The sequence below is a fragment of the Protopterus annectens genome, chromosome 7.part0, assembly GCF_019279795.1.
Source record: "Protopterus annectens isolate FY-2018-M chromosome 7.part0, PAN1.0, whole genome shotgun sequence".
Lineage (NCBI taxonomy): Eukaryota > Metazoa > Chordata > Ceratodontiformes > Protopteridae > Protopterus > Protopterus annectens.
In genome coordinates, this window is record NC_056739.1 from 411,306,369 (window position 1) to 411,331,948 (window position 25,580).

Below are 25,580 nucleotides of genomic sequence, written 5' to 3' on the forward strand. Positions count from 1 at the left end.
AGGTATGAGCAGAGCACAAATATGCACGTAAGTGGAAATGCCTGGGAACAACTTTAGCTTGCATATCATGACACGTTAGCCCTTGTACACACAGTAAGCAGAATAGTGCCATAGCAGGCTACACACACACAGTTGTGGCACATAAGCAATGAACTGCATACTGCAACAAATACGGCCATAGATTTCTGCCAGTCACGGAACACCAATGTAAAAATCTCATATAGAGGAAGGCGGGGCTAGCATAATGGTTAAGGTCTTGACCTCACAGATACATATTATACGGCTTGATTCTGACTACATGCTACTGGCTGAACTTAGCATTTACCTATGAGAAGCCTAAACCAAAGTAAATCAAAATGCAACACCATTATACTTTCAGTTGACTTATAAAATCATATATTAATAAATATCCATCACAGAGAAACATTTCTGTGCTTTGCAAATGCCTTCAGTTTTGCAGCAGATTCCCTAAACAGCGAGACATGGAACTTTCAGATGTCTATTTAACTTCTCAGTCTACATTTTTCTCTTGATTATTTTCTGTTAACACTGTGCGAACTAACATTTAAAATAAATAAAAAATGCAGAAGCAGGTGTATTACATTACAATTGCTGACTGTAAAAGGAGACAATAAGTCTATTTTACCCTTTCAGTTTCTCACTGCTTTCACCTTTATTTCTTTTCCACTTGTCCCATGACCTCCTGAATGTTTTTATGGATTCCTTCCCCACCAACAATTCCATAAATTTATAACAGCATCTGATAAAAAGCAATTCTGGAGACCTTACAATCTGCTGCCTATGCCTCTTCCTAACCTATCTATTGCTCCTGTTCACAACAACACCTTCACATTCCCCCCGATATGACCAGATCCGGTGCCCCCCCTCCCCCATCTCTTCTGGTTTCAAGTAGCTTTTCTAGCAATATCTTCCACCTCCCATGCCACAGAACTTACTGGAATCTTTCCTCTGAACTGCTTCCAGCAGCTTGATGTCCCTTTTCTTTTATGGCCTCGAGAGCTGCACACAGTATTCGAGGTGTGGTCAGGCCAAGGCTTTATAAGATGGACACATTACCTCTTTTCTTCTGTAGTCTAGCTTCCTGAAGATACTTTAAGTGTACACCCTACAACACTATCCCAAATATGCATTCCCATGGAACACAGATATATTTTTTCCATGACCAAAGATAATCTGGATTAAAGTAAAGATCAAAGTATAACTACTTTACAATTTATACAATCTGAAAGCTATTTTTTTAAATCAATCAATTAAACAATAAACTTAAAGGACAGTAACATTTACTGTGAATGTAATAAAAACAAAGCAAAACTGTTTCAATACATTTTAAAAATAATGTCATTAGCACAATCAAATATTATTAAACAAAACAGCATTTTATAGTGAAACATATTAATAGCAATATGAAATAAACAAATTACGGTTTGTGGACTTTTAAAGCTAATAAAAGTTAACAATATACTATTGAGCCTTATCATTTTCATGCCATAAGTATGAATGTCACTGACTTAAATGTTAAAGCTTTTCTAGTACAAATACAACATGCTATGACCACCATTACTTGTTTTTTAATCATGTGAATTATCACAAACATGTTGCCAGTAATATAGCGAGCATATGCAAGGAACTTGTGACTAATTTCAGGACCATCAAATGGTGGTAAAACTCAGACAGCCAAAGCTTAGCAATCTTGCATTTGTATGTTTTATTTTTCTAAGTTACTAATGGAAATGGTCCAAGAGAACCAGATGACTGATAAGAAAGCACCCTGGTTAATCAGCAGGACAAGGAACCAGAACTGTGCCCTGTACAGTCAAGGGCACAGAAAATAGTATGTCTCTCAAGACACAAAATCAAAGAGTTTTAGTACCAGTAAGCTGAGCAGTAAGACAAATGGAAATCTTAAGTATTAAAGGTGGCAGGAACTGGGGGCACTGTGGGTAATAACTGCACATAACAGAAAGGTATTATATAACTAACATATCAGTTTATAAAGCAAATCGTGTGTGTGTGTGTGTGTGTGTGTGTGTGTGTGTGTGTGTGTGTGTGTGTGTGTGTGTGTGCACGCACAACAGAGAGACAGAGGTACAGTGGGATATTTATGTAGAACATGTGGGATATCTATGTATAACATGCATATCACAGCATGTAATTCTGTCCTCTTTACATATGGTACTTACCAACAGCAGAATGGTAATGTGACAGTGCCTCGGCCAGCTGCCCTGCAGCTAACAGCTTCTTGCCCATCTCTAAGTGTTGCTCAATTTCAGCTTGGCTGGCAGCAAACAGTCCTAAACATAGAAATGAAACTGTATTAGATGTAAAGAGGATAGGACTATAGTACTGCACCATAGGTCATTCCTTCACAGCAGACCACTGTCATGTTGCTTTTACACCACATATAAAAACATACTCTCAATTGAGTCACTGTATTGTGCAGTACTGCTAACCTTGTCAGGGTTTGTTTATTCATCTGTGAAGTATTCTATATGAGTGACAAGCATCTGATTTTAAAATTAATAACTTAAGTTGCATACAGTGTCCAAACACTAAAAGAGTTAAAACATCCACTTTCAGGGCTAGCTCTAGGCACTCCCTACCTCAACACATCTCACCCTCTCTGGTAAGTAGCTTGTCTGATGAGGAAAAGGAAAGTGTGTCCCCATACAACTACTTCCTCAACACAGAAGCACTTGCACTGATTCAGTGGAGCAAGCCCATCTGGCGTTGTCCACCCATGATTCTCCATGCACTGGTAGTATGTTGAGGCTAATCACCCCTACCATCCTGGTCTGTCTGAATGACATTTTGACAATGGTCACTCAGGTCCATCCTTCTCCTCCTGGCCCCTCCAGCATCAATGCCACTAGTCCAGCTTGTGTCACCTTAACATGCCCAGTGCTTGATCTCTCCATGTTACAGAGATGGGTTTGAGTCCACCTGACAAATTACTGAAATACAACTATCCTGCAAAACTGTCCAAGGCTGCAGACAGTGCCACACAATGGTCAAAAGGCTTTGTCTGTCTACATTAACAATGGTTCAAAAATGAAACCTTGAAACTTACATGGCCAGAATATTTAAGTGCTATATTTTAACATGAGCACGACTTTCAGGTTCAATAAAGCACATTTAATTGTTGAGGAACACACCTGATCTGCATGTAGTCCTCCCAGGGTCAGTTTACCAAACAGCTGGCCACAAAAGCCACTACAGAAAGCATGAATAATGAGATCTTCATCAGACAACAATCCGAATATAAACAGGGCCTTGTAAGGACATGTACAGGCCTATTCAACACATTCAGTAGTACTACTAATTTAACAAACCAAGGCCTGTCAAGTCTCATGTCATATCAAACTACAGAGGACGTACAGGACTGATGAGAAGAAAGAAGGCATATATTAACACATGCAAAACACAGATGTCATTTAAAGATTTTCTAGTCAAATACCAAAGCATTTAACATAATCTGCACAGGGTAAACAATGCCAAAGTCTAACAGTCTGGGATAACTGGGCAATAATAATCGCAATGGGCTGGCAGTTTAGTGCACAGAATTAAGCGGAAGAGCTGCTAATGAACATTAATGGAATCAATCCCAGGACTACAATATGGTCTCCATTTGCCTTCTGTGCAGCTCTGAGCAACTCAATGTTCTGGCATCACTACAGAAAAGAGGTACTTATGCCAGGTGGGTTAACCAATTAATAAATACCAGCACATATAAAGCACGGTCATGACTGGACAGCAGCAGGAAGAAATGTCTTAAATGACACGAAGGAGTACTACCTTTGCAAAATGTGGCAACCATTAACACTCAAGTATTAAAGATAGCTTACATTAAAATGAAGATATAGGTCTCCTAGAATGAAACTACACAACAACATGGATTAGAAGGAAACTCCAAAGACGTGTGGCACTGTAGACAGCTGAATTAAGAAGATATGTGCAGCCAGTCTAACCTCTGAATGCTCTCTTCTTGAAGATATATAAATCAGTGACTACCATGTTAATGCAATTTAATCCAAATCTGAACTATAATAAACTTTAAACACATGTACTTTCGTTTATCAGGACATGCAAGTGAACATCTGAATAAAAAGACTTCAGATGCATATTGCTGCATCATACTAAGGAAATCATTGAAAATATACAAACGTTCAGGATAAAAAGGCAGAGGGACAGACTAACATAGTAAAAATGAATATCCTCAGCATTTCCTAGACTTTGATACCAATGCACTGGACCAAACTGTAAAAGTATCCACTAGAGATTCTAATATTCTTGAGCTTGTCCTTTCCAGCCTAGCCTTCACATGTACCCACAATGCAACTCCTCGTCCCTCATTTAATCTGATCACAAATGTCTGCTTGTCTGTCAGGCTTAATGGCACTAGCCCATCACTCAGTGAACCCATCTTTAGGGGGCTCCTCCAGGGTAAAAGACCTATGCAAAATTCCCAATAAACACCTGCAAATGGACTCAAATGAGAGGACAGCTACATTTACTTTTAATGTTTACCAGCTTCTAAACAGCTGTGTACAGAAGTTTGTACCATCTACCCTAAACATAATGGTAAATTCAGGAACGAACTTCTCAGGTGTAATTCCCATATGAATATAAAGTGTGCAACAAAAGAAAATAATATAACATTTTACAAAACCCTCATCCCTCAAAACCACACTGAAACATGCCAGCAAGAAACTTAAGTGCACTATTAGAAATTGCAAAGCTGAGTATGAACTTAAGGTTGTTACAGATATCAAACAAAACTACACAACCTTCTTCAGTTATGCCAGGAAATTAAGGAATAATGTTATAAATACACTGCACTCATTCATAATAATATCCTATATTCCAATCCCAAGGATACAGCCAATACTAGCACACAAATTTAATGTTAATTTTCCCTACCTATCCACAGTGCTGTGCCCACAATCACTGAAAGTTTAGTTTCAGCTATAATTACCATGGAAAAAGTCTTAGAATTCCTGTCAAAGGCTAAAAGTGATGTTTCTATGGAATCAGAAAACATACCTGTTAGTATTGTGCTAACTTACCTTTAATTTCTCTATAAACTGGCTAAAATGTATCTAAATATTAAAACGCTGTCATACAACAAACATTGTCATACAACTTATATCTATATCTAATCTTAACCAATGTTTTCATATGTCTAATATCCAATCTTAACCAATGTTTTCATATTAAGTCTAATTTGGCATAATTATGCACTCCAACAGCTCAACTGGCTGGAACTTCCCAACCTATTATTACTAAAACAGCTTTCACTTGGCCATAAAATCATATTCAACCCTGACTGCCCAGCTCTATCAAACCTAGTCCAGCCAGACACAAACTGTGGACTCCTCAGGTCATCCAATAAACTAATGCTAAAAGTAACCCAGTCTCACAACTATCACAGAGTCCTTCTACTCCCATAAAATAGCCAAAGATTGGAACACCCTTCCTCAACAGAGAACTAAAAATCCCAACCTGTCCACATTTAAAACTACCCTGAAAGACTATTTAAATGATAACTGGCTATGCCCCTGTATTGCTCCCAACTAATATTCTTTCTATTTTTTCCCACTCATCTCACACGACAGCCCAAATAGTGCTTATCCCACTATCTGTCTTTTCTTTATTAATCTTTGTTCCTTCAGATGACCCAACTTGTAAAACTACATGACAAATTCTGGCGTTGCAGAAGTAACTCACCTTGCAAAGCTACATGACTTATATACCTCATATATATTGTAAAAAAGAAAAAAAAAACAAAAGTTTTCCTGTATGCCTCAAACATGCATGTTTATATTGTATTTCTGTTGTTATATGTTGCTATAATATTTTTGTAAGCTCATTTACATAGTATTAGCAATGTACTACTTAAACTAAGTTTACTGCTTGCACCTTAATAATGTTCTTTTTGTTGTGGAGCTTTTCTCCCCGGGTATTCGCTGAAAACTTTTGTTTTTCAACCCAGTCGGACACTACCCGGTTAACAAATGTAAATAAATAAATAAAATATTTGACCTGTAGATATTTTGTATTATTTTTGAAGACTGTGAAATGATTGTTCTTGAAATCTTTTTGAACATTTGGAGCATTTCTCCTTGGACATATGCTAAAAATGGGCCCCTACCCAGTCAAACTTTCCTGGTAATTAAATGTCAATAAATAAATAAACACCAGGCTGCTTTCTTATCAGTGCTAAGTATACATTATCCAAGCCTTTACTTAAGCTGATCAACCTCTGCCTATCCTCAGCATTTGTCACTGATGCCTGGAGAACAGCCACCAGTCTATGCATTGGGGGGGGGGGGGGTTCTTCTTCAGACCCAGGTAATTACAAGCCCAACAGCCTGGCAGGTGGAGTCATGGACTATATCACAGAAGAGCTAATTTATACAGAAAGAGGTAATCTGACCTAGACCACACTTAGTTTGGTTTTACTAAGGGTAAGTACTGCACCTCCTGAAACCAGTAAACTTTGAAAAGGTTACAGAGGTTGTAAACAGCTGTCACTCTGTACACACTGCTTATCTTGACCTGGCCATGGCTTTTGACACTATCCCCACACTGGCATTAGTGAAAGGTTATATAAACAATGCAACCCCTAGGATGTCTGATGGATTGCAAACTAGCTATCCAACAGATCCCAAGTATCGAACGTTACTGTAACCTTTCTGAACATAAAACTTTAACTGGTAGGATACTGCAGGGATCAGTACTTTGCCCTCTCCTGTTTGGCATTTATTTTGCAAACATTCAAACCAATATCACTGAAGCATGGTTGACAGAGTTTGCTGAGAATTGTAAGATAGGCACTTATCTGCTCATCCACTGCTACTAAACAGCTCAAAAAAAGGGATGGAATATGCACATAGCTGGTATACCAAGTTAAATGCAAAACTGTGTGGTACAGTAGCATTCAGCAGAAAAGCTATTTCCACCTCATATGTTAAAAGTGGTACTCCTCTTCAAGCAGATATAGCTAAATGACACCTGGGTACTTACGTCAACAAATCTCTCTCTCATTTGATCATCATGTTTCCATCAAAGTCCAGTAATCCTTCTAACTGGCACAATTAACTTCCAAGGGAATATCTTCAAGCTCCACAGACATCATCTTAGTACTGTACTATTCCCTTGTCATACCCAACATCAAATACAGGGCCCCCTTCTGCAAGTACAAATCCAAGCATACTGCTGGAAAGGCCTCTCAGATTTTTAACAATCAATCAATCAATCAATCAATCAATAAAGGCATTAAATCTTCCAATTATCCAAAAAGATTAGCACAACTCTCCCTAAAGTCAGCAACCTACTTACTCCTCATGGTGACCGGTTTCTTGCTTTTCAAACCAATAAAGACCTAGTCCTAGTTGATGTACTACTTCTTTGGAAAAACAGTGGCTCTACAGACACCTCTAGAAGGGAACTAAGTTTATAACAAATAAACAAGACTTACAGGAAGACAGGTTCCTAAATCAATGTACACTCAGCCTAGGGAATTATTCACCACTACAGGTCATAGTACTACTTTATCTTTACCGTTCATCTTTCATACTTGGATAGATAAGACACATTTACACCACAATTATCATATATGGCCCTGCTCGACTTGGAAGGTGGGCAAAACAAGTACTTTAAAAGTAGCAAAAAACTTTTAAGTGTGTCTGTTTAAATGTGTATAAGGACTCTTATCGGCCCTATGATCGATTGCAGAGTATTGTTCACATGTTCCTAGTAATATGGCCAGAGTCTTCAGGGAGCTTCTATGGTCTTATTTCTTATACTGTATCACCTCCTTGCTGCCGAGGCAGAGAAACATAACCCCACCACCACTACTACCTTAAAGGCAGCTAGCAAAAAGGTGGAGGAACTTTAATTCAAGAATAATATGGGTATCTAAACAATGACATACCTCCTCAAAAGCTTCTCTCCCAAATTTATATCAGGCATCATGTCAGATTAGAAGTCCTATACAGATAAACCATAACTGTAGCCAAGATGACTGCATGCAGTAACAATTACCAGAGACGGGCAACCTGTGAGGTAGGAGCATACAGCTGTACGGCAAAGTATGAATACGGAAACCATTGCAAGTGCTGGATCCAAAAATAACCCCCTGAATACCACAGCAGAGAAAGTCAGGATGTAAATCTCAACAATAAAGAAAAGGTGGGCATGAATGCTGTTTCCTGTCTAAGGGCAGCCACCACTAGCTATAAAATGATATAAAACAATAAAGACAAGTCTGTTACTTGAGTAATGGAATGGTTTTATGCAAATGATGCAGGTTATCCCTTCAAGAAGAACTATAGGGACAAGAGCAAAGTTAGGCAATTTCATACCAAGAAACTCAATGAGTAGCTGACATACTGCTTCAAGGTATCACGGATTTCACTGCACAGTCACTCAGGAGACCATCTTGAGGACAACGGCTAGAACTCCTAGTTCATGCAGCAAGACCAGCTGAGCTGACAAATCTGGGCAATGCTGCAATCACAGAAAGAAAATAAACAGCAAGCCATGTCCGGAGTTTCAGAACACTAGGGTAGTCGACTTATGGAAAATACTGAAAAATAAATAAAAGTAGAAAGGAATCTGTTTACACAAAGTCAGCAATGTCAATATATAAACAAGGAAGGAAGACCACTAAATCTACCTAGAGAGAGAAAGAAACACCAAAACATAAGCATGAATGGTTAAAATATCGTTATACCAAGGGAAGAAGTGTCAGAAGGAATCTTTGTAATGGCAGAAAATGTAGGCACACTGTTGGGTGTGGAAAATCTGTATATGCTGGTTATTAAAAGGCATGCCTTCAGTTTAGTAACATCAAACAATGGGATTATTTTAACTGCCCCACAGTGGTCCACTCTGAAGGGATCCATACAATAATCTCAAACAGCAATCAACTTAAGTCCGGTCATTTTTAAGCTTGTCACCATCTGAGAACATGCAATTACCCCACTGTGCGATTTATATGAAACACTGCTTTACACACCATCATTTGTAAAATGGGAAAACATGTAAAGTAAAACATCAAGTAAGCTAAAGAATAGAAATAAACATTGGCAAAAGTGTGTGTTGGGGTATTAAATAAGAGGTAGGAAATATTACAATAAAACTGTATTCAGAAATAAAGCAAAGTTGAGAGAAAAACCAAACTTTGGACAGCTGAAAGAAAATGGATCTTAGTAACTGTGTACAGCTAAAATCACATAGTAAAAAATGTAGCTTTGTAAACAAAGTCAATCACTTTCTTTGAAATCAAATTATTTTGGTATAAATGATTTTCAATGGACTGCAATGAACAAATAGAGAGGTTACCAAATTATATAATCCTGCCCCCTAAACTCTAGGTCTTTTATAATCATTGTCCACGCTGGTGTTAACGACCTGAGACGTACCTCCTGACGTACCTCCTTGGACTACATGAAAAGAGACATAGAGGAGCTCTCTGATTATGTAGCCCAAGCAGGTATGACCCTGACCTTGAGCAGTATCCTACCTTCACCAAGAATGATGCCACAATATAGAGATAAGATGATCAGCTTTAACAATTGGCTTAAACTCTGGTGTCATTCAAAGGGGATCCAATGTCTGTCTGCCTGGGATGACATGCTGGACAAGCCACGCTGCTTCGCAAGGGACGGCTTGCACTTGTCACCCCTGGGATTCCGGATTTTGGCAAAGGCTCTTGCCACCCCCATAGTGCCTTTTTTAGGCAAGGCTCAAATTCAAAACCTACCACCCTAGAACAAAACAAAGAAAAAAAACTAAGGGTAATGCTGCTCAATGCCAGAAGTCTCAACCTCAAGATGCACGCACTCGAGGCCCTTCTCAGTATGGAGAACATCGATGTCTGTGCTGTGACAGAAACCTGGTTCAAGGCTCCTGAGAGCACCCCAGCACTATCAGGTTTTACCTCATATCATGCGTTCCGGCCCCAAAACCCGGACAATACCAAGAAAGGAGGAGGGGTATCCATATTCATCAAGGACACCCACACCTCAAGATTGGTGGCATCGCACGATGCATCGGAAACCATCCAGGTGCAATTAACCATAGGCAAGACTGCTCTGCAATTTGTAGCATGTTACAGGCCACCCTCGCAAACTCAGGAACCTCAAATGGCCTTCCTGAAAACACTGGAGGGGATAAATGTATCTCCGAACACCATCATACTAGGTGACTTCAACTATCCTAATATATACTGGGAACACTACTCAAGCCCAAACACTCTAGCCCAAAAGTTCCTGGAATTCATAAACTCAAATGCCATGGAACAACTAGTCACCATCCCCACAAGAGGAGAAAACATACTTGATCTCATCATCACGAACATGGGAGCACAATGTTCAACACCGGAAGTATACCCCTCACTGGTGAGATCTGATCACAAACTAATCTCGCTGGAGGTCCTCATCCCGCCCCACCCGAAATGAAAAAGACCACAGTAAAGAACTTCTCGAAAGCCGACTTCACACTTCTAAAGACTAGTGCGGTCTCCTTTAAGGCCCCTGAGCCGGCGGTAAACATTACTCAAACCGCTGAATCACTTACAAATGCCTTCTACCAGCACCTGCAGGGCTGCATGGATCAGGCAATCCCAAGCAAAACAAAGACTCTTTGTACCAAAGGCAAGCGTCCAGTCTGGTGGACCCCAGCCATAAACAAACTCTACAACAAAAGGAGAAAGCTACTACAAGATAGAGCAAAATCCTTAAAAGGTAAGACACCGCTGATCACTATAAGTAAAAGCTAAGAGCTCTCATAAAATCATCCAAAGCTAATTTTGAGAAAAAATAGCTAAGGACTCTAAAGACAACCATAAGGCATTCTTTAGCTATGTCAGAAACCTAGGAGGAAACTCCCAGATATGCTCAGAATTAGTTCAAAATGATGTGAAGATTACTGATCCTACAGACATTGCCAACATACTGGCTGAAAGGTTCAGTGCAAACTTCCCGCCCCTAAAGGAGAGATATCTATACCAAATGATTGTAGCCCCCAAACATCTCTAACGCCCAGGTGAGAACTGCTCTCTCCAAGGCAAAGAACACAGCATCCATGGGACCTGATGGTGTCCCTGGCTGTGTGCTCCATGAACTCAACGAGGAATTAAACCCACAGTTAGGACAGCTGTTTAATCTTAGTCTCACCTCCGGATACGCACTCCAGGAGTGGCGACAGCGACTGTGGTCCCACTCCACAAAGGCGGTGCCTCCACCGACCCTGGAAATTACCGTCCCATTAGCTTGACAAGCCTTATCTGCAAAGCCATGGAGAGGATCGTAATGGATCTCATAAATAAAGACATAGGGAACTTGCAGACTTTGGATCCAACCCAGTTTGGCTTTGTCAAAGGCAGATCATGCCTTCTAAACTTGGTTGACTTTTTCGAAACAGTCACCAAGGCCACTGACGAGGGAAAGGCAGTCCATACAGCCTACCTAGACCTGGCGAAGGCTTTTGATACAATACCTCACTCGGGTATCATTGAAAACTCATCAACTTAAATGTAAACCCATACATTACAAGATGGGTTGCAAACTGGCTGAGTGACAGAACCCACAGGGTCAGAGTTGCTGGCGCCATGTCAGACTCAAAGCCTGTCACAAGTGGTGTCCCACAGGGCTCAGTCCTGGGCCCACTCTTGTTTGGCATCTACTTTTCTGAAGTACAAGCAAACACAGGAGGGTTATGGCTGACAAAGTTTGCAGATGACTGCAAACTGGGCGCCGTAGTTGAAAACACATCCGACACAGATATCCTTCAGAAGGGTCTCACAGAAACGGATAACTGGTGCCAGAGCCATGGCCTAAAGTTAAATGCCAAGAAATGCATAGTCATACCCTTCGGGAAAATTAGAAGTTATGTACTCACCATAACGTTCCATCTGAGTAGGTGTATTCATTTGTCTGCAACCTGTGGGTTATGGATCCGATATCGGATCCGAACCGGCATGTTTTACCAGCTATGGATCCAAGCTCTCAGCTCCTCCCCTCACTCATAATGCCCTGCTCTACCCTCATGACCTCAGATCGAGTTTGCCAACAGCAAGAACACCCTGAAAAGGGTAACACACCATATGCAGGAAACTGAAAGGCCAGGGGGATAGGAGGGTGGGATGGTTGCAGACAAATGAATACACCTACTCAGATGGAACGTTATGGTGAGTACATAACTTCTAAATCTGAAGTAGGAGATTCATTTGTCTGCAACCTGTGGGACAGAGTCCCCAGCTACCTGAATCTTGGGCCATCATGGAAGGATATTCCGAGCACCGCTGAGCCAAATGATGCTCTACCCCTAGATGCAAGATCCAACTTGTAGTGGGAAATAAAAGTATGAGATGAAGCCCACGTGGCTGCTGCACAAATATCATCTAGAGGAATCCTAGCCTTAAAGGCTGCCGAGGTAGAGACTGACCGGGTTGAATGGGCGTGTACACCCTCCGGTGCGGGCCTTCCTGAAGCTTGATAAGCCAATAAGATACATTGTGAAATCCAGCGAGACAAAGAGACTTTAGAAATTGGCTTGCCCAAATTAAATTTAGCAAAGGAAATGAACAACTGGTCGGATTGCCTATGACCAGCCGTTCTGTTTAGATAAAATCTAAGTTGCCTGTGAACATCTAAGGAGTGAAGCTTGTATTCACCTTTGTTTTCATATTTAGGAAAGAAAACAGGGAGGTTAATGGATTGATTAATGTTTGCTTCAGCAGCTACTTTAGGAAGAAAGGACGGGTTGGTCCTGAGGTAAACACGGTCCGGATGAAAGACCAAGTAAGGAGGTTTAGCTGATAATGCTTGGAGCTCTGAAACTCTCTTGGCCGAAGTAATGGCTACTAAGAAGGCAGTCTTGAACGACAAGAATTTGAGATCTACCGTAGCCGCCGGTTCGAAGGGGGGGGTGGTCAAGGCCTGGAGAACTAAGGAAAGGTCCCAGGGAGGAACCGCTTGTTTTACAGGGGGCCTGAGAAGGAAAGTACCTTTAAGGAAAATTTTACACAACTTGGCCGACATGAGTGGACTGGAGTCATGACCAATGTGATAATGTGAAATTGCCGCAAGTTGTACTTTGACTGTGGAACTGCTGGCACCATCGTTAAAAAGAGTGGTTAAGAAATCAAGCACTAAAGGGAGAGGAACTGTGAAGGGGTTCAGGCCTTGCCGCTCTGCCCACAAAGAAAACCGTTTCCACTTGCTACGGTAGACTTTCCTAGTGGACGGTTTATGAGCTGCCACCAGGATCGCCTTAACAGGGGACGAAATACCGGGAGTCCTGATCAAGAGTGGAACTGGAGCAGCCAAGCGGTCAGCTTCAGGTTGTCCAGGTTCGGAGGAGATAGGCAGGATGGATGAGATATCAGATCCGGAATGGGATCTAGAATCCAAGGGGGATTCACCGAGTGAGACCTTAGGAAGGGGAACCAGATCTGTCGAGGCCAAAACAGAGCAATGAGAATCATTCTGCAACCCACCCGAGAGGCTTTCTGAAGAACTTGGAGCATCAGAGGCAAGGGGGGATAAGCATACAGAAGACCGGGTGGCCAAGCATGCACCAGAGCGTCTCTTGGGGAACCTCCTGGAGGAGGCATCAGAGCGAAAAAACTGTCGCACTTGGTGTTTGAGGGAGAGGCAAAAAGATTGCATGAAGGAGTTCCCCACCGTGCGAATATGCGTTCCGCTACTTGAGAATTGAGAGACCACTCGTAAGGGGTCAGAATGGTGCGACTGAGCTTGTCCGCCAGGATGTTGGACCGACCCGGAATGTGCGTTGCTATTAGAAAGAGGTTGGTGGAGATTGCCCATTCCCAAACTCTCATGGCTTCTCAACAAAGAGGGTAAGACCTGGTTCCTCCTTGCTTGTTGATATACCAGACAACCGACATGTTGTCCGATTGAATCGCAATTGTTCCCAAGGGAAGAAAGTCCTGAAGTGCTAACAACGCTAAGAGCACTGCTCTCATCTCTAGAACGTTGATATGCAGTAAGGTCTCTGAATCGTTCCACGTGCCTTGGACGGTCCAGCCTGCAAAATGCCCCCCCAACCCGAGGCGGGAGGCGTCTGTGGTCACCGTGGCGAAAGGGGGAGAAGCACAAAATGGGCGGCCTCCGTGGAGATCTGGGGAGTGAAGCCACCACAGGAGGGACCGCTTGCAAGCCTTGCTGATCGCAATGGGATGATGCATAGGAAGAGCAAGGTAAGACCACTGTACTAAGAGTCCACTGGAGGATGCGCATATTGAGCCTGGCGAGAGGAAGTAGTGCTATAGCAGACGCCATGGACCCTAGAGCCCTCAGGACCAACTCCGCCGGAACTGAACTTGAGTGGAGAATGGCCCGCACCTGGAGCTGCAGATTTTGAACTCTGTCCACAGTGAGGAAGGCTTTCAAGCTCCTTGTGTCTAACCTGGCCCCTATAAAATCTAAGAGCTGTGTGGGTGCTAGGTTGGATTTCTTTGTGTTTATAGTGATGCCCAGACTGGGAGCAAGATGGAGAAAGGAGTCTGGCCAATAGTAGTAGATGCCTTGCTGGGGCGGTAAGGAGCCAGTCGTCCAGGTAGGGAAAGACCTGCACCCCCTGAAGCCTCAGGTGGGCCGCTACCACTGCTAATACTTTGGTGAACACCCTGGGGCTGTGGTGAGACCAAAGGGAAGGACCCGAACTGGTAGTGACTGGCTCCCAGCCGAAGCGGAGAAACCTCCTGGAGCGCCTGTCCATTAGAATGTGGTAGTACGCATCTTTGAGGTCTATGGAACACATCCAGTGATTTTCTCCCAGAAGGGGGAGAATAGATTGCAGAGTGACCATTTGGAACTTCTCCTTGGGAACTGCCAGGTTCAAGAGAGAAAGGTCTAAAATTGGTCTTAGATCCCCCGTCTTTTTTGGCACTAAAAAGAACCTGGAGTAGAACCCTGATCCGATCTGGTCTGGGGGGACGGGCTGGATGGCTCTTTTCTTTAGCAGATGGCCAATTTCTGCCAAAGCGGCCTCCCGTTGAACGGGTGGAACGTCTGGGAGGGACTTCAATTTTGGTAAGTGACGAAATGGGATGCGGTATCCTCTGGATATGATCTGGAGAACCCAGCGGTCTGATGTTATGGACTCCCATGCCGCTAGGTGCCCCGGAACGTCCCCGACTGCCTCCAGAGTGGAGCAGCCGGGCAACCCCTCAGGGTTGCTGCGCGGGCCGTTCAGAGAAGGGTTCTCTGGACCCGAAGTTCCTGGGAGCCCCTCTGCCTCTAGGGCGGCGTCCTCCCTGTCCTCCTCTGCCACGGAAGGACTGGTTGTCCGGAGCAGGCTGGGATTGCTGCGACTTCCGGAACCACATCTTCTTCTGACCCTTTTGGTTCCTAGAATAGGGCCTCTGGGGTGCAGAGAAGCGGATTCCGACGGCAGACAGCGTCTTCCCGTCCTTCTCGCTCTGGCAAAACCGTTCGCGACACTTTGACCCAAAGAGGGCAGAACCATCAAAGGGGGCGTTCGCAAATGACGCTTTGAAGGGCTCTGAGAAATCGCAATGACGGAGCCAGGCCTGACGTCTAGTGACTAGACCTGCCCCTGCGGCTCTAGCGGCGCCTTCCGTAGCATGGGAGAGTAGCCGCATAGAGATATTGGTAACTGATCTAAGAGTGGCCATGCGGGTGGAGTGCAGCACTTTGTCCTCCTCCGACATGGACTCTGGGGGAGATGCAGCAGCGTATTCTTTAATAAGATCGCGCTGCATCCTAATTACGTGTGCCAGGTAGTTCAGCGCCCTTACCGAGAAGGTCGCTGAACTAAACATCCGCTTCCCCAAGCGGTCCATCATCCGAGACTCCTTGCTCGGGGGATGGACTGAGGGACTCTCCTGAGCAAGTTCCCTCTTGGTGGCCGCCGCCGTCAACATGGCATCTACCGGAGGCCCCTTACTCCAATGGGCACGGTCAGCCGGTGGACTGAGGATCCGGTCGGGCCTCTTAGGGATTGGCTCCACGGTGTCCGGTTCCTTCCACGCCCTGGTGGTAATGAGGTCCACCAGGGGGTCGGCAGGAGGGGACACCCAAGAGGTAGACAGGCCCGCTTCAAATGCCTCCAAGAACACGGACTCGTCCGAGGAAGACTTGGGGGCAGACCACCCCCCCCTTATGCGGAGCATTTCCATGATGTCTCCAAATGAGACATCCTCGGGGGGTGACCGTGGGGAGCCTTCCCCTTCCTCCAAATCCGTGTCTTCCGTGAGAGACTCGGGGGAGTCAATGTGCCTCCTTTTGCACGTATGCTTGCGAGGAACATCCTCTGGGGGGCTGTCAGAGGACTCCTCGCAAGCAGCAACCTGTTCCAGGGGAACAGCTTGGGGCACAGAAGCGGGCTGTCCCAAGGGCCGGATGGTGGAAGCCTGACCCAGTGCAGAGGGAGCGCAGGACGGAGCCGAAACAAGTGCCGGGGGTCCGGAGACCCTCAACAGGGCCCTCTCCACTACATCAAAAGCCGAAGGGGAGCCGACCTCGACCAAAGGATCTGACAATCGGCTCCCCCTCGGATCCGAAGAGTGGATCGGAGCCAGCGCCGAAGCGCTCGGATCCGAAGGGACAGTGCGCTCTGACACAGACGGCGCCGAAGGAGCACTGATCCCCCCGGATCCGAGGCTCGGATCCAGGCTCCGAGAGGTCGGAACCGATGCACTCGAGGGCAGGGTCGGATCCGAAGTACCAAGTACTATCGGCGCCGACCCATCCCCGGCTCCGAAGCTGCTCGGCTCCAACTGCTCCAAACCCGGGTAGCGGGTCGGAGAAGGAGCAATTGGCTTGAAAAAGGGGGTTGAGCTCCCCCCCAGAGGGGGGGGGAGGCAAGAGCAATCCCATCTGCATCTGGGCCTGGATGAACCTTCTCACCATCCGGTCCAGATCAGCATCCAACAGGCTATAAGTTGATCTCGACGAGGCTACCGAGGTAGGCCTTGAGTGCCTCCTCGATAGCCTTGACGGAGATCGGGTCTCCTCCTCCTCAGGTCCCGGTGAAAAACACACTGGAGACCGGAGCCGAGGAGGGGGAGAGCCAGCAGACAAGGAGGCCGGGGGAGAAGCCCGCTTGGCTGGCGGGGCCGAAACAGAGGTCTCGGCCCGCCGCTTATGGTGCTTCTCCCTCCGGTCCTTCTTCCTAGCGTCCCTCTCCTCCGAACCAGAAACGGGAGGTTGAGTCCCAGGAGGAGGAGGGGGAGCCGGAGAGGGAATAACCATGGTAACGGTTACCCCCGAAGGAGCGGAGGCCGGAGCCGAGTCCGGCGGCAAGAGACCCGCCAAAACAAGCTTGGACCTCCGCTCCTTCAATGCCCTGGGGTTGAACCCTGCACAAATGGAACATCCAGATGTGAGGTGTTCAACCCCCAGGCATCTAACACACCGAGTGTGGCCATCAGCTGGGGAAAGCTTATGGCCACACTCGGAGCACTTAGAAAAAATAGCTTTGGGCTGCTCAGACATCCCAAAAACCAACAAATAAAGTTACTAGAACTAAAGTAAAAGTAACAAAAAAACACTCACAGGCCCAAACACACACTACGCTACCAGCGAGGGGAGGGATATAAATTTAAGTTTTAAACTCTAAAAAAAGTAATAATACAAGAGGGAAACCTACACTTTCACACAAATTTAACCAAAAATATTCAAAATTGAGTACTTTAAACACTAAATATAGCACTTAGCTGGAAAAAACAATCTGGTCACCATGCGCGGCAAACGAGATCTGAGGTCATGAGGGTAGAGCAGGGCATTATGGGTGAGGGGAGGAGCTGAGAGCTTGGATCCATAGCTGGTAAACCATGCCGGTTCGGATCCGATATCGGATCCATAACCCACAGGTTGCAGACAAATGAATCTCCTACTTCAGATATAAGGTTACCCCTAGCTACCATATAGGTGGCAATCCCCTGAACACAGAAGAAGTTATTAGGGACCTGGGAACCCAGGTTGACAGTAGCCTTTCATTCGACACTCATATTGCTAAAGTAGTTAGGAAGACCTCTACATTGCCCACCTTATCATGAAGGGATTCACATCTAGATCAAGGGAAGTCATAGTCTCCCTATACTCATCACTCATCAGACCAATGATCGAGTACAATGCCCCACTCGGAATGTATCTGACCCGACACTTGCAGCAGCTGGAGAGGCCACAAAAGTTCCTCACCAAAAGGATAAAGGGTCTCAAAATCTGTCTTATGCTGCCCGACTGAAAGAACTCCAGTTATATTCAGTTGCTTACCGCTTGCTCAGAGGTGACCTATGCCTGACATACAAGGCCATGTCAAACCCAGATTTGATGAACATGCTTCATCTCAAAAAATCTAGATCCCTCAGAGCCACAAGGGCAGGAGACTTAAACCTCGACACGGTTATTAATAGGACGTGCTGGAGGAATAGATTCATCACCCAAAGACTCCCTATGCTGTGGAACAAAATCCCGGTTTATGTGAAGCAGAGCACCTCGCTGGCCTTGTTCAAGAGGAATCTTGACCAATGGATGGGAGATCGCAGATACACCCCAGGGGTTACCTCAGTGTCACTGCTCGACAGAGGCACAGAAAAATAATGGGCATAGTTTCTCCAAACTAAAGGGGTGGCGTAAGCCACAAAACTATGGGCTAGGCTTATAAATGCCCTCGGGCAGATAGCCTAGTATGAACCTATGAACCTATAATCAAAGATAAAAAAGCATGTTGTAGTTATCCTAAGAAGGAAAGGAGACAAATGAAGTGGATACTGAGGCTTACCAAAGGGAAGGAAAACAGATTGAGTCTAACATTCATAGCAAAAATGATGAATAAATATTACTGGCCCAGCTTTAATAACAAGATGGGTTGCCAACTGGCTCATGGACAGAACCCATATGGTGAGAGTTGCAGGAGCTAGGTCCGACTCTAAACCAGTTACAAGTGGCATTCCCCAGGGCTCAGTCCTAGGACCCCTCCTGTCCAGCATATACTTCTCAGAGGTACAGGCAAGCACAGGAGGACTATGGCTGACCAAGTTCGCAGACGACTGAAAACTAGGGGCTATAACTGACTCTCTGGCTGACACAGACATCCTCCAAAAGGGTCTCACTCGGACGGATACATGGTGTCAAAATCATGGCCTCAAGCTAAATGCCAAAAAGTGCATAGTCATCCCCTTTGGAAAAAACAAACAAAGTACCCACAAACTACCACATAGGTGGTAGTCCCCTAAATACGGAAGATGTAATAAGGAATCTGTGGACCCAAGTTGATAGTAATCTCTCCTTTGATAATCACATTGCCAAAGTGGTTAGAAAATCAGGGCCCACCTAATCACAAAAGGGTTCGCATCCAGATCAAAAGAGGTCATTGTGCCCCTCTATTAATCACTCATCAGACCCATCATAAGAGTACAACGCCCCATTTGGAATGTACCTTACAAGACACCTGCAACAGCTGGAAGGACCACAGAAGTACCTCACCAAGAGGATCACTGGCCTCAAACAGATGCCCTATGCAGCTCGACTGAAGAAACTCCAGCTGTACTCGGTTGCATACCGCCTACTCAGAGGTGATCTCTGCCTAACATACAAGGCCATGTCCAACCCAGAATTGATGGACATGCTCCACCTAAGGAAAACCTTGTCCCCTCGAGCCACATGCTCTAGGATCTAAACCTCACCACAATAATAAATAGGACATGCTGGAGGGATAGATTCCTGTCCCAGAGACTTCCCATGCTTTGGAACAAGATTCCAATCTACATTAGGCAGAGCTCCTCGATAACACTCTTCAAAAGAAACCTTGACGAGTGGATGGGAAACAGAAAGTTTACCCTGGGGATCACTTCAGTGGCTCTGCTGGACAGAGGCACAGGGAACTAATATAAGGGAGCAGCGAAAGCCAACACATTCTGGCTAGGCTTATAAATGCCTTTGAGCAGATAGCCTAGCACCTACCTATGAACCTATAAAGAAAAGTATCTACACAAGTACCAGACAGGAACTACATATCAGCAGACCCAAGCAAACCTCTCAAATGTCCAGATTTTTGCAGAATGTCTAGATTTTTGCCTCATATTTGTGGTCTGTTTCTCATAAAATGTGTGGTTCTCTGGATTTTTTGTGGCAAATCAAGGAGGACTGAACTCACTATATATTTATTTATTTTATTTTACATTTGTTGACCGGGCTAGTCTAGCTGGATATATGTCCATTTTCAGTAGAGGCCCGGGGAGAAAAGCTCCACACATAACATAAGCAAGACAGATAGACACATTGTTAATAAAGACATTACACATAAAAATATACATTTAAATCAACTAGTAATCAAAAATCAGCATACATTAAAGGAACTCAAAAATTTAGATTCATACACAATGTTCTGTCGATTTCAAAGCAAGTTTACCTAAAACATATGGTTATGCAGTAAGGCAACAGCCATGAAGATTACATTAGAAGCTCGAAGGGAAGAGAAGTAGAAGGAGTATGAAGGAAAGAAAAGAAATGACACAAGGCCAGAATCATAAGTAAGAGAGGAGAAGAAAAAAGACAGTCAAGACGAGGTGGGAGAGATGGTAGATGTAGGTCAGAGCATAAGAGGACAGCAGGGAAGGGAAGCAGGGTAGACGTTAGTTTTCAGGCAAAATGAAGGGTTAAAGGTTAGGAGAGAGTAAGGAGAGGGAGGTTAGCCAGTACTACAAGAACAGAGCCAGTGGTTTTGGAAAGTTAGCCTGGAGTACTACAAGAACAGAGCCAGTGGTTTTGGAAATGTAGTTTGATTTGTTGTTTGAAGAGAGGCAGGGATGAGATTAGTGTTAACTCTTTAGGCAGCAAATTCCATACTCTGCCTACAGTATTGGTGAAAAGAGAGTCACCAGCTAAGTTGTGGGCCTTTATGGGTTTGGTCATAAGTTTACAGGAGGAACGAAGAGAGGTGAGATTGTTATAATGGAGTAGAAGTTGTGAAAGTATAGGGGTATTACTAGGTTGGTACAGTATTTTGTGGGCAATTGTAAGTTGTGAAATATTAAGATAGTTTTGTAGTTCCAGCCAGCCTAACTGTTTCAAATTGAGGCAGTGATGTGTTCTAAATGGGTTACCAGTGGCGAAGCGGGCAATGTTATTATAGCAAGTTGCTAGTTTGTTTAGGTTAGTTTTTTAAGGTTGGTGAAGATAGGAGAGGCATAGAAGAGAGTTGATATAAGATGGGAGTGAGCAATAGTAGCTCTAGTTGATGGGGTAAGAAATGGTTTTATACGGTATAATGATCCAATTTTTCTGTTAACAGTTTTGATGGTATTGTTGATGTGTTGGTCAAAAGAGAGATTGTTATCAATGGTAACACCAAGTAGTTTTGTTGTGGAGTCAGGAGAGATGATAGTTTTGTTGTTAGAGTAGATAGAGAAGTTAAGTGGAGAGGCAGTGGTGGGGGTGAAGAGGAGAAGTTTGTTTTTTTTGGCATTGAGAAGTAGATACCGTCTAGTAAACCATGTTTCTACAGTGCTGAAGATAGTTTGAGTTAGAGTGGTTAGATCAGAGGAGGTGGATGCTGAACAAATGATAGTAGAGTCGTCTGCATATTGAATGCAGGTAGCTTGAGGAATTACAGAGTGGAGATCATTAATATAGAGGGAGAAGAGGAGAGGACCAAGGATAGAGCCTTGAGGGACACCAATTGCAATGGGAAGTAAGGAGGAGATATGGTTTTCCCAAAGAACGGCTTGTTGTCTGTTACTGAGGTATGATGTAAACCAGTTGATGGCATGGCTGTCAAATGAAAGGGATTTGAGAATGCTAATTAGAGAAGAGTGGTTGACCATGTCAAAAGCTTTAGAGAGGTCAATGAATAGGGCAGAAGAGAGTAGGTTCTTGTTGCGATTGCTGTTAATGGTATCTGCAAAGGAAAGGAGGGCAGTGGTAGTACTATGGTGGGGTCTAAAGCCATGTTGACAGTGAGCTAAAATATTGTGAAGAGATAGGTACTGTACCAGTTGCTGATGTATACATTTCTCCATAATTTTTGCTAATGGAGAGAGAAGAGCAATAGGTCTAAAGTTGGAATAGTCAATAGAGTTTCCGCCTTTATGTAGTGGGATAATATGAGAGATTTTCCAGATATGAGGGATGGTTCCTTCTTGGATGGTTCTATTTATGAGTAAAGATATTGGGTAAGCAATTTCTTTGGCTGCTTTTGTAAGAATAGGGAGGGAGCTTGTCAGCAGAGGGAGTACAAGGTTTGAGTTTGAGAAGTAGTTTGAAGATGGTAGAAGTAGAGATGGGTTGTAAAGAGAAGCTACAGTTAGAGTTTAAGTGATTGTTAGGAGGATAAAAGTTATTAGTATTTAATTGTCTAGCGAGAGATTGAATAGTATCAGAGAAGAATGAGTTAAAAGTATTTGCAGTTTGAAGAGGGGTGTCAGGGTTGGCATTTAGTGGGGAGGGAGTTTTAGCCGTACCTGGAGAAAGGAGTCTATTGATAGAAGACCAGAATTGTTTGGGTTTATTTAGGTTAGTTTCTTGTAGGTTGCAGTAGAACTTTCTTTTATCAGTGAGGATGGCTTTTTTGGTAAGATTTCTAAGTTGCTGAAAGTGATGAAAATCAGAGCTGATTCTATGGGACCTCCATTTGTTCCAGATCTTATTTTTGGAGAGAATTAGTTTTCTAGTTTCATTTGAGAGCCAAGGGGCTGTATTAGATTTCATTCTAATAGTGCGTTTGGGAGCATGATTGTCTAGAATAGAAAGGACAGTAGAATTAAAGAATAATACTGCTTCATTTAGTGGAAGAGTCTTTAAAGGGTTCCAGTTGCAAGTTCTGAGTTCGTTCTGAAATAGGTCGGTTTTAAAGTGTTTAGTGGAACGTATTTTTCTTATATTGAGGGGGGGGAGATAATCAGTCTTCTCTCTTGCAATGTATGTTAAACAGTGATCACTGAGGTCATCAGGCAGGGTCCCAACATTATAAGTGATATTACATTTGTTTATAAGATTCCAGTCTAATATAGTCTGTTTTCTGTTTAACTTATTAACTCTTGTTGTGGATGTAATGGTTTGGGTGAAACCGTTTAGGTTAATGTGAGAGATGGGATTATCGGTATTAATAGCATTCCAGTCAATATTTAGGTCACCAAGAATGATAGTTTCTTGGGGGTAGTAGTTGGAAACCCAATTGAGAAAGTCTTCTACAACTGGTATGTTGTTTCCTGGAGGTATGTAAATGCAGATGATGTAAAGGGCTTTTTTGGCATTAAGTTGAAGTTTTGAGATGATGGCTTCTACCTTACTATCTTGGGTTGGACAGGCAGGTAGGGTAGAGATATTAAGATGGTTCTTAAACAGTATTGCTACACCACCACCCTTTCATTTGTTACGGTCAAGCCTGAGTATATTATAGCCTTGTGGTATAATCTCAGTATCGTTAGTGGCTGGCTTTAGCCAGGTTTCAGAGAGACAGAGAATGTCAAAGCTGTGTATATCTAGGAGGGTATGAAGGTAGGGTACTTTGTTGTTTACACTGCGTATGTTAAGGTGTCCTATGAGGAGTGTAGTATTGGTGCCATGTTTGGGTGTTTGTGTAGAAGGATGTATGGGGCCAGGGTTGGGATGAATGTCACCGTCTTGTAAGGTAGGATTGATAGGTTTAGATGTGATTTTGATACTAAGAAGCGTTAGAGGTCTTATTTTTTTGTTTGAGTGTAGAGTGTAGGAGAGATGGGAGTACCTATGGTATTTGGGTAGGAGGTATCTTGGGGTAGTATTGGTATTGGAGAAAGAATTCAGAGAAGTATAGAAGGAAGAAGTGTGTGTCTGTGAGTTTGTTGGCTGAATGAGAAGTGGATACTCGAAAAAGGTAAGGAGGTAGGTTGAGTAAAGAGTAGTTAAGAGTAGAATCAAGAGTAAAAACAGTGTGGATAGATTGAGACTCATGTTAGAGAGTAAGTAAGTTAGAGGAGGTTGTAGGGAAAAAGTCACAGATTAGGGGTAGTCTAGAGGAAGTGTGGGTGTATGAATGTAAAGAAGGGATATATAGAAGTGTAATAGGAGGTATGGTAGTGGTATGAAATGTGAGGTAGGGAGAGGGGTGAAATGAGTGGGGAGATATAGAAAGGGAGGTAATAGTGGTAGAAGAAAGTAGGTGTGAGTAGTGTAAGGAGGGCTAGTATGTAAAAGAGAAATGAGGGAGGAGGATATGGAGAGTGTGGAGGGGAGGGGATTATTTTGGGGGTAAAGACAAAAGGATTGGATGGTAGGTCTAGGGGAGGGACTAGAGAAGTATAAGGTTAGGACCCCGGGGGGTGGGTGGGAATTGGGGGTAGGGAGGGGAGCGGAGTGAGCCCGCAGGGCGAACGGAGCGGGACACACAGTAGACCACCAAGGAGGGAGGAAAAAGTATCAGAGTAGGCTGGTAAGTCAAGATGGGAGATAGTAGCCTAAAGAGGGAAGGATTAGAGAGAATATCAGAAGGAGGAAAGGGATAGTAGTAGGAAAGGAGAGAATAGAAAAAATGAGGAAGGTAATAAATACTAATGTAAGGAGTATAGGTGGGTGTAGGATGACATCTAGTGGCCAAAAAGCAGAGGTGCACAAACATGCACAGGAGCTTCCAAAAGTAGAAGTAGACTAACTGGTAGAGAGAGGAAAAGCAAGTTAGCAGTCTAAAGTGTGGGGGAGGAAGGAGATAAGGGACTATAGTCGAGGGTTGCTGCTGGCGCTTAGCTGGGGTCAGACAAAGGCTTAGCAAGGATAAGTTTGTTAAAAATAACACTTCGTGATGTGGGTAGACATACTTTCTTGAACTCTTGAAGTAGTGGGTAGCAGAAGAAGGCAGTGTCTTGACTTTTCCAAGGGCAGTGGGCAGAGAGCACCTTAGTGGATTTAGTAGTGAGATTCACCCAGGCAAAAACACAGGGTAAAGCAGGGGATAGCTAGTACAAAAGAAAACAGTGGAAACAAGAAAATGTTAAAGTGAATATTAGCATACAGAGTATCAAATGCACTATCAAAAATGCAAATAGTACAGATTATTCTAATGGTCAAAACAGTCATATATCACATAAGACATACACAAACAGTCAGGCAGGCCAAGCAGAAATCTTTGGGAAATTAAATGTCTAGGTATAGCAAATACTATTGAGATACTACTTAATTGACTGCTATAACATCTATAGTATGCAAAACCATATGTTGTAAAAAAAAAAAAATACAAACATTTAGGTACGTAGTAAATGTTGGCTATAAGAAGCCCTTAACAGAGTGGGATCTAAGCCCAGCCTGCACGTGTAAGGCCTCTACAGGTTAGTTAGTTACAGGTTATATAATGACAGGCATTTGAGTTTCGGACTTCATATCCTTCAGAAAATGCATGGTAACACAAAACCTTTTATTCTATTAACTTTCTAAGTTTATGAAAGCAATAGTTAAAACTTGTCCCTTTTTAGGGAGCTTTGTTCAGATTTTTTCGGCCAAAAGGTTGAGAGCTAGTGACCCAAGTGAAAAGGTTGTGTGTGACGTCTCTCTTCTATGACCTGTATATTTGCTGAAAACAGGTTCACATCTCTG

At 43.6% G+C, this 25,580-nt stretch overlaps 1 protein-coding gene across 1 annotated transcript in view; it reads right to left on the reverse strand.

Annotated features, from left to right (window-relative positions):
* LOC122806498 (dnaJ homolog subfamily C member 3-like) overlaps positions 1 to 25,580 on the reverse strand; it is a 305,071-nt gene that overhangs the window by 260,187 nt on the left and 19,304 nt on the right. Inside the window, exon 2 of the mRNA XM_044076997.1 lies at positions 2,202 to 2,312. Within this exon, the coding sequence (XP_043932932.1) occupies positions 2,202 to 2,312 (111 nt within the window). The remainder of the gene's footprint in view (positions 1 to 2,201; positions 2,313 to 25,580) is intronic.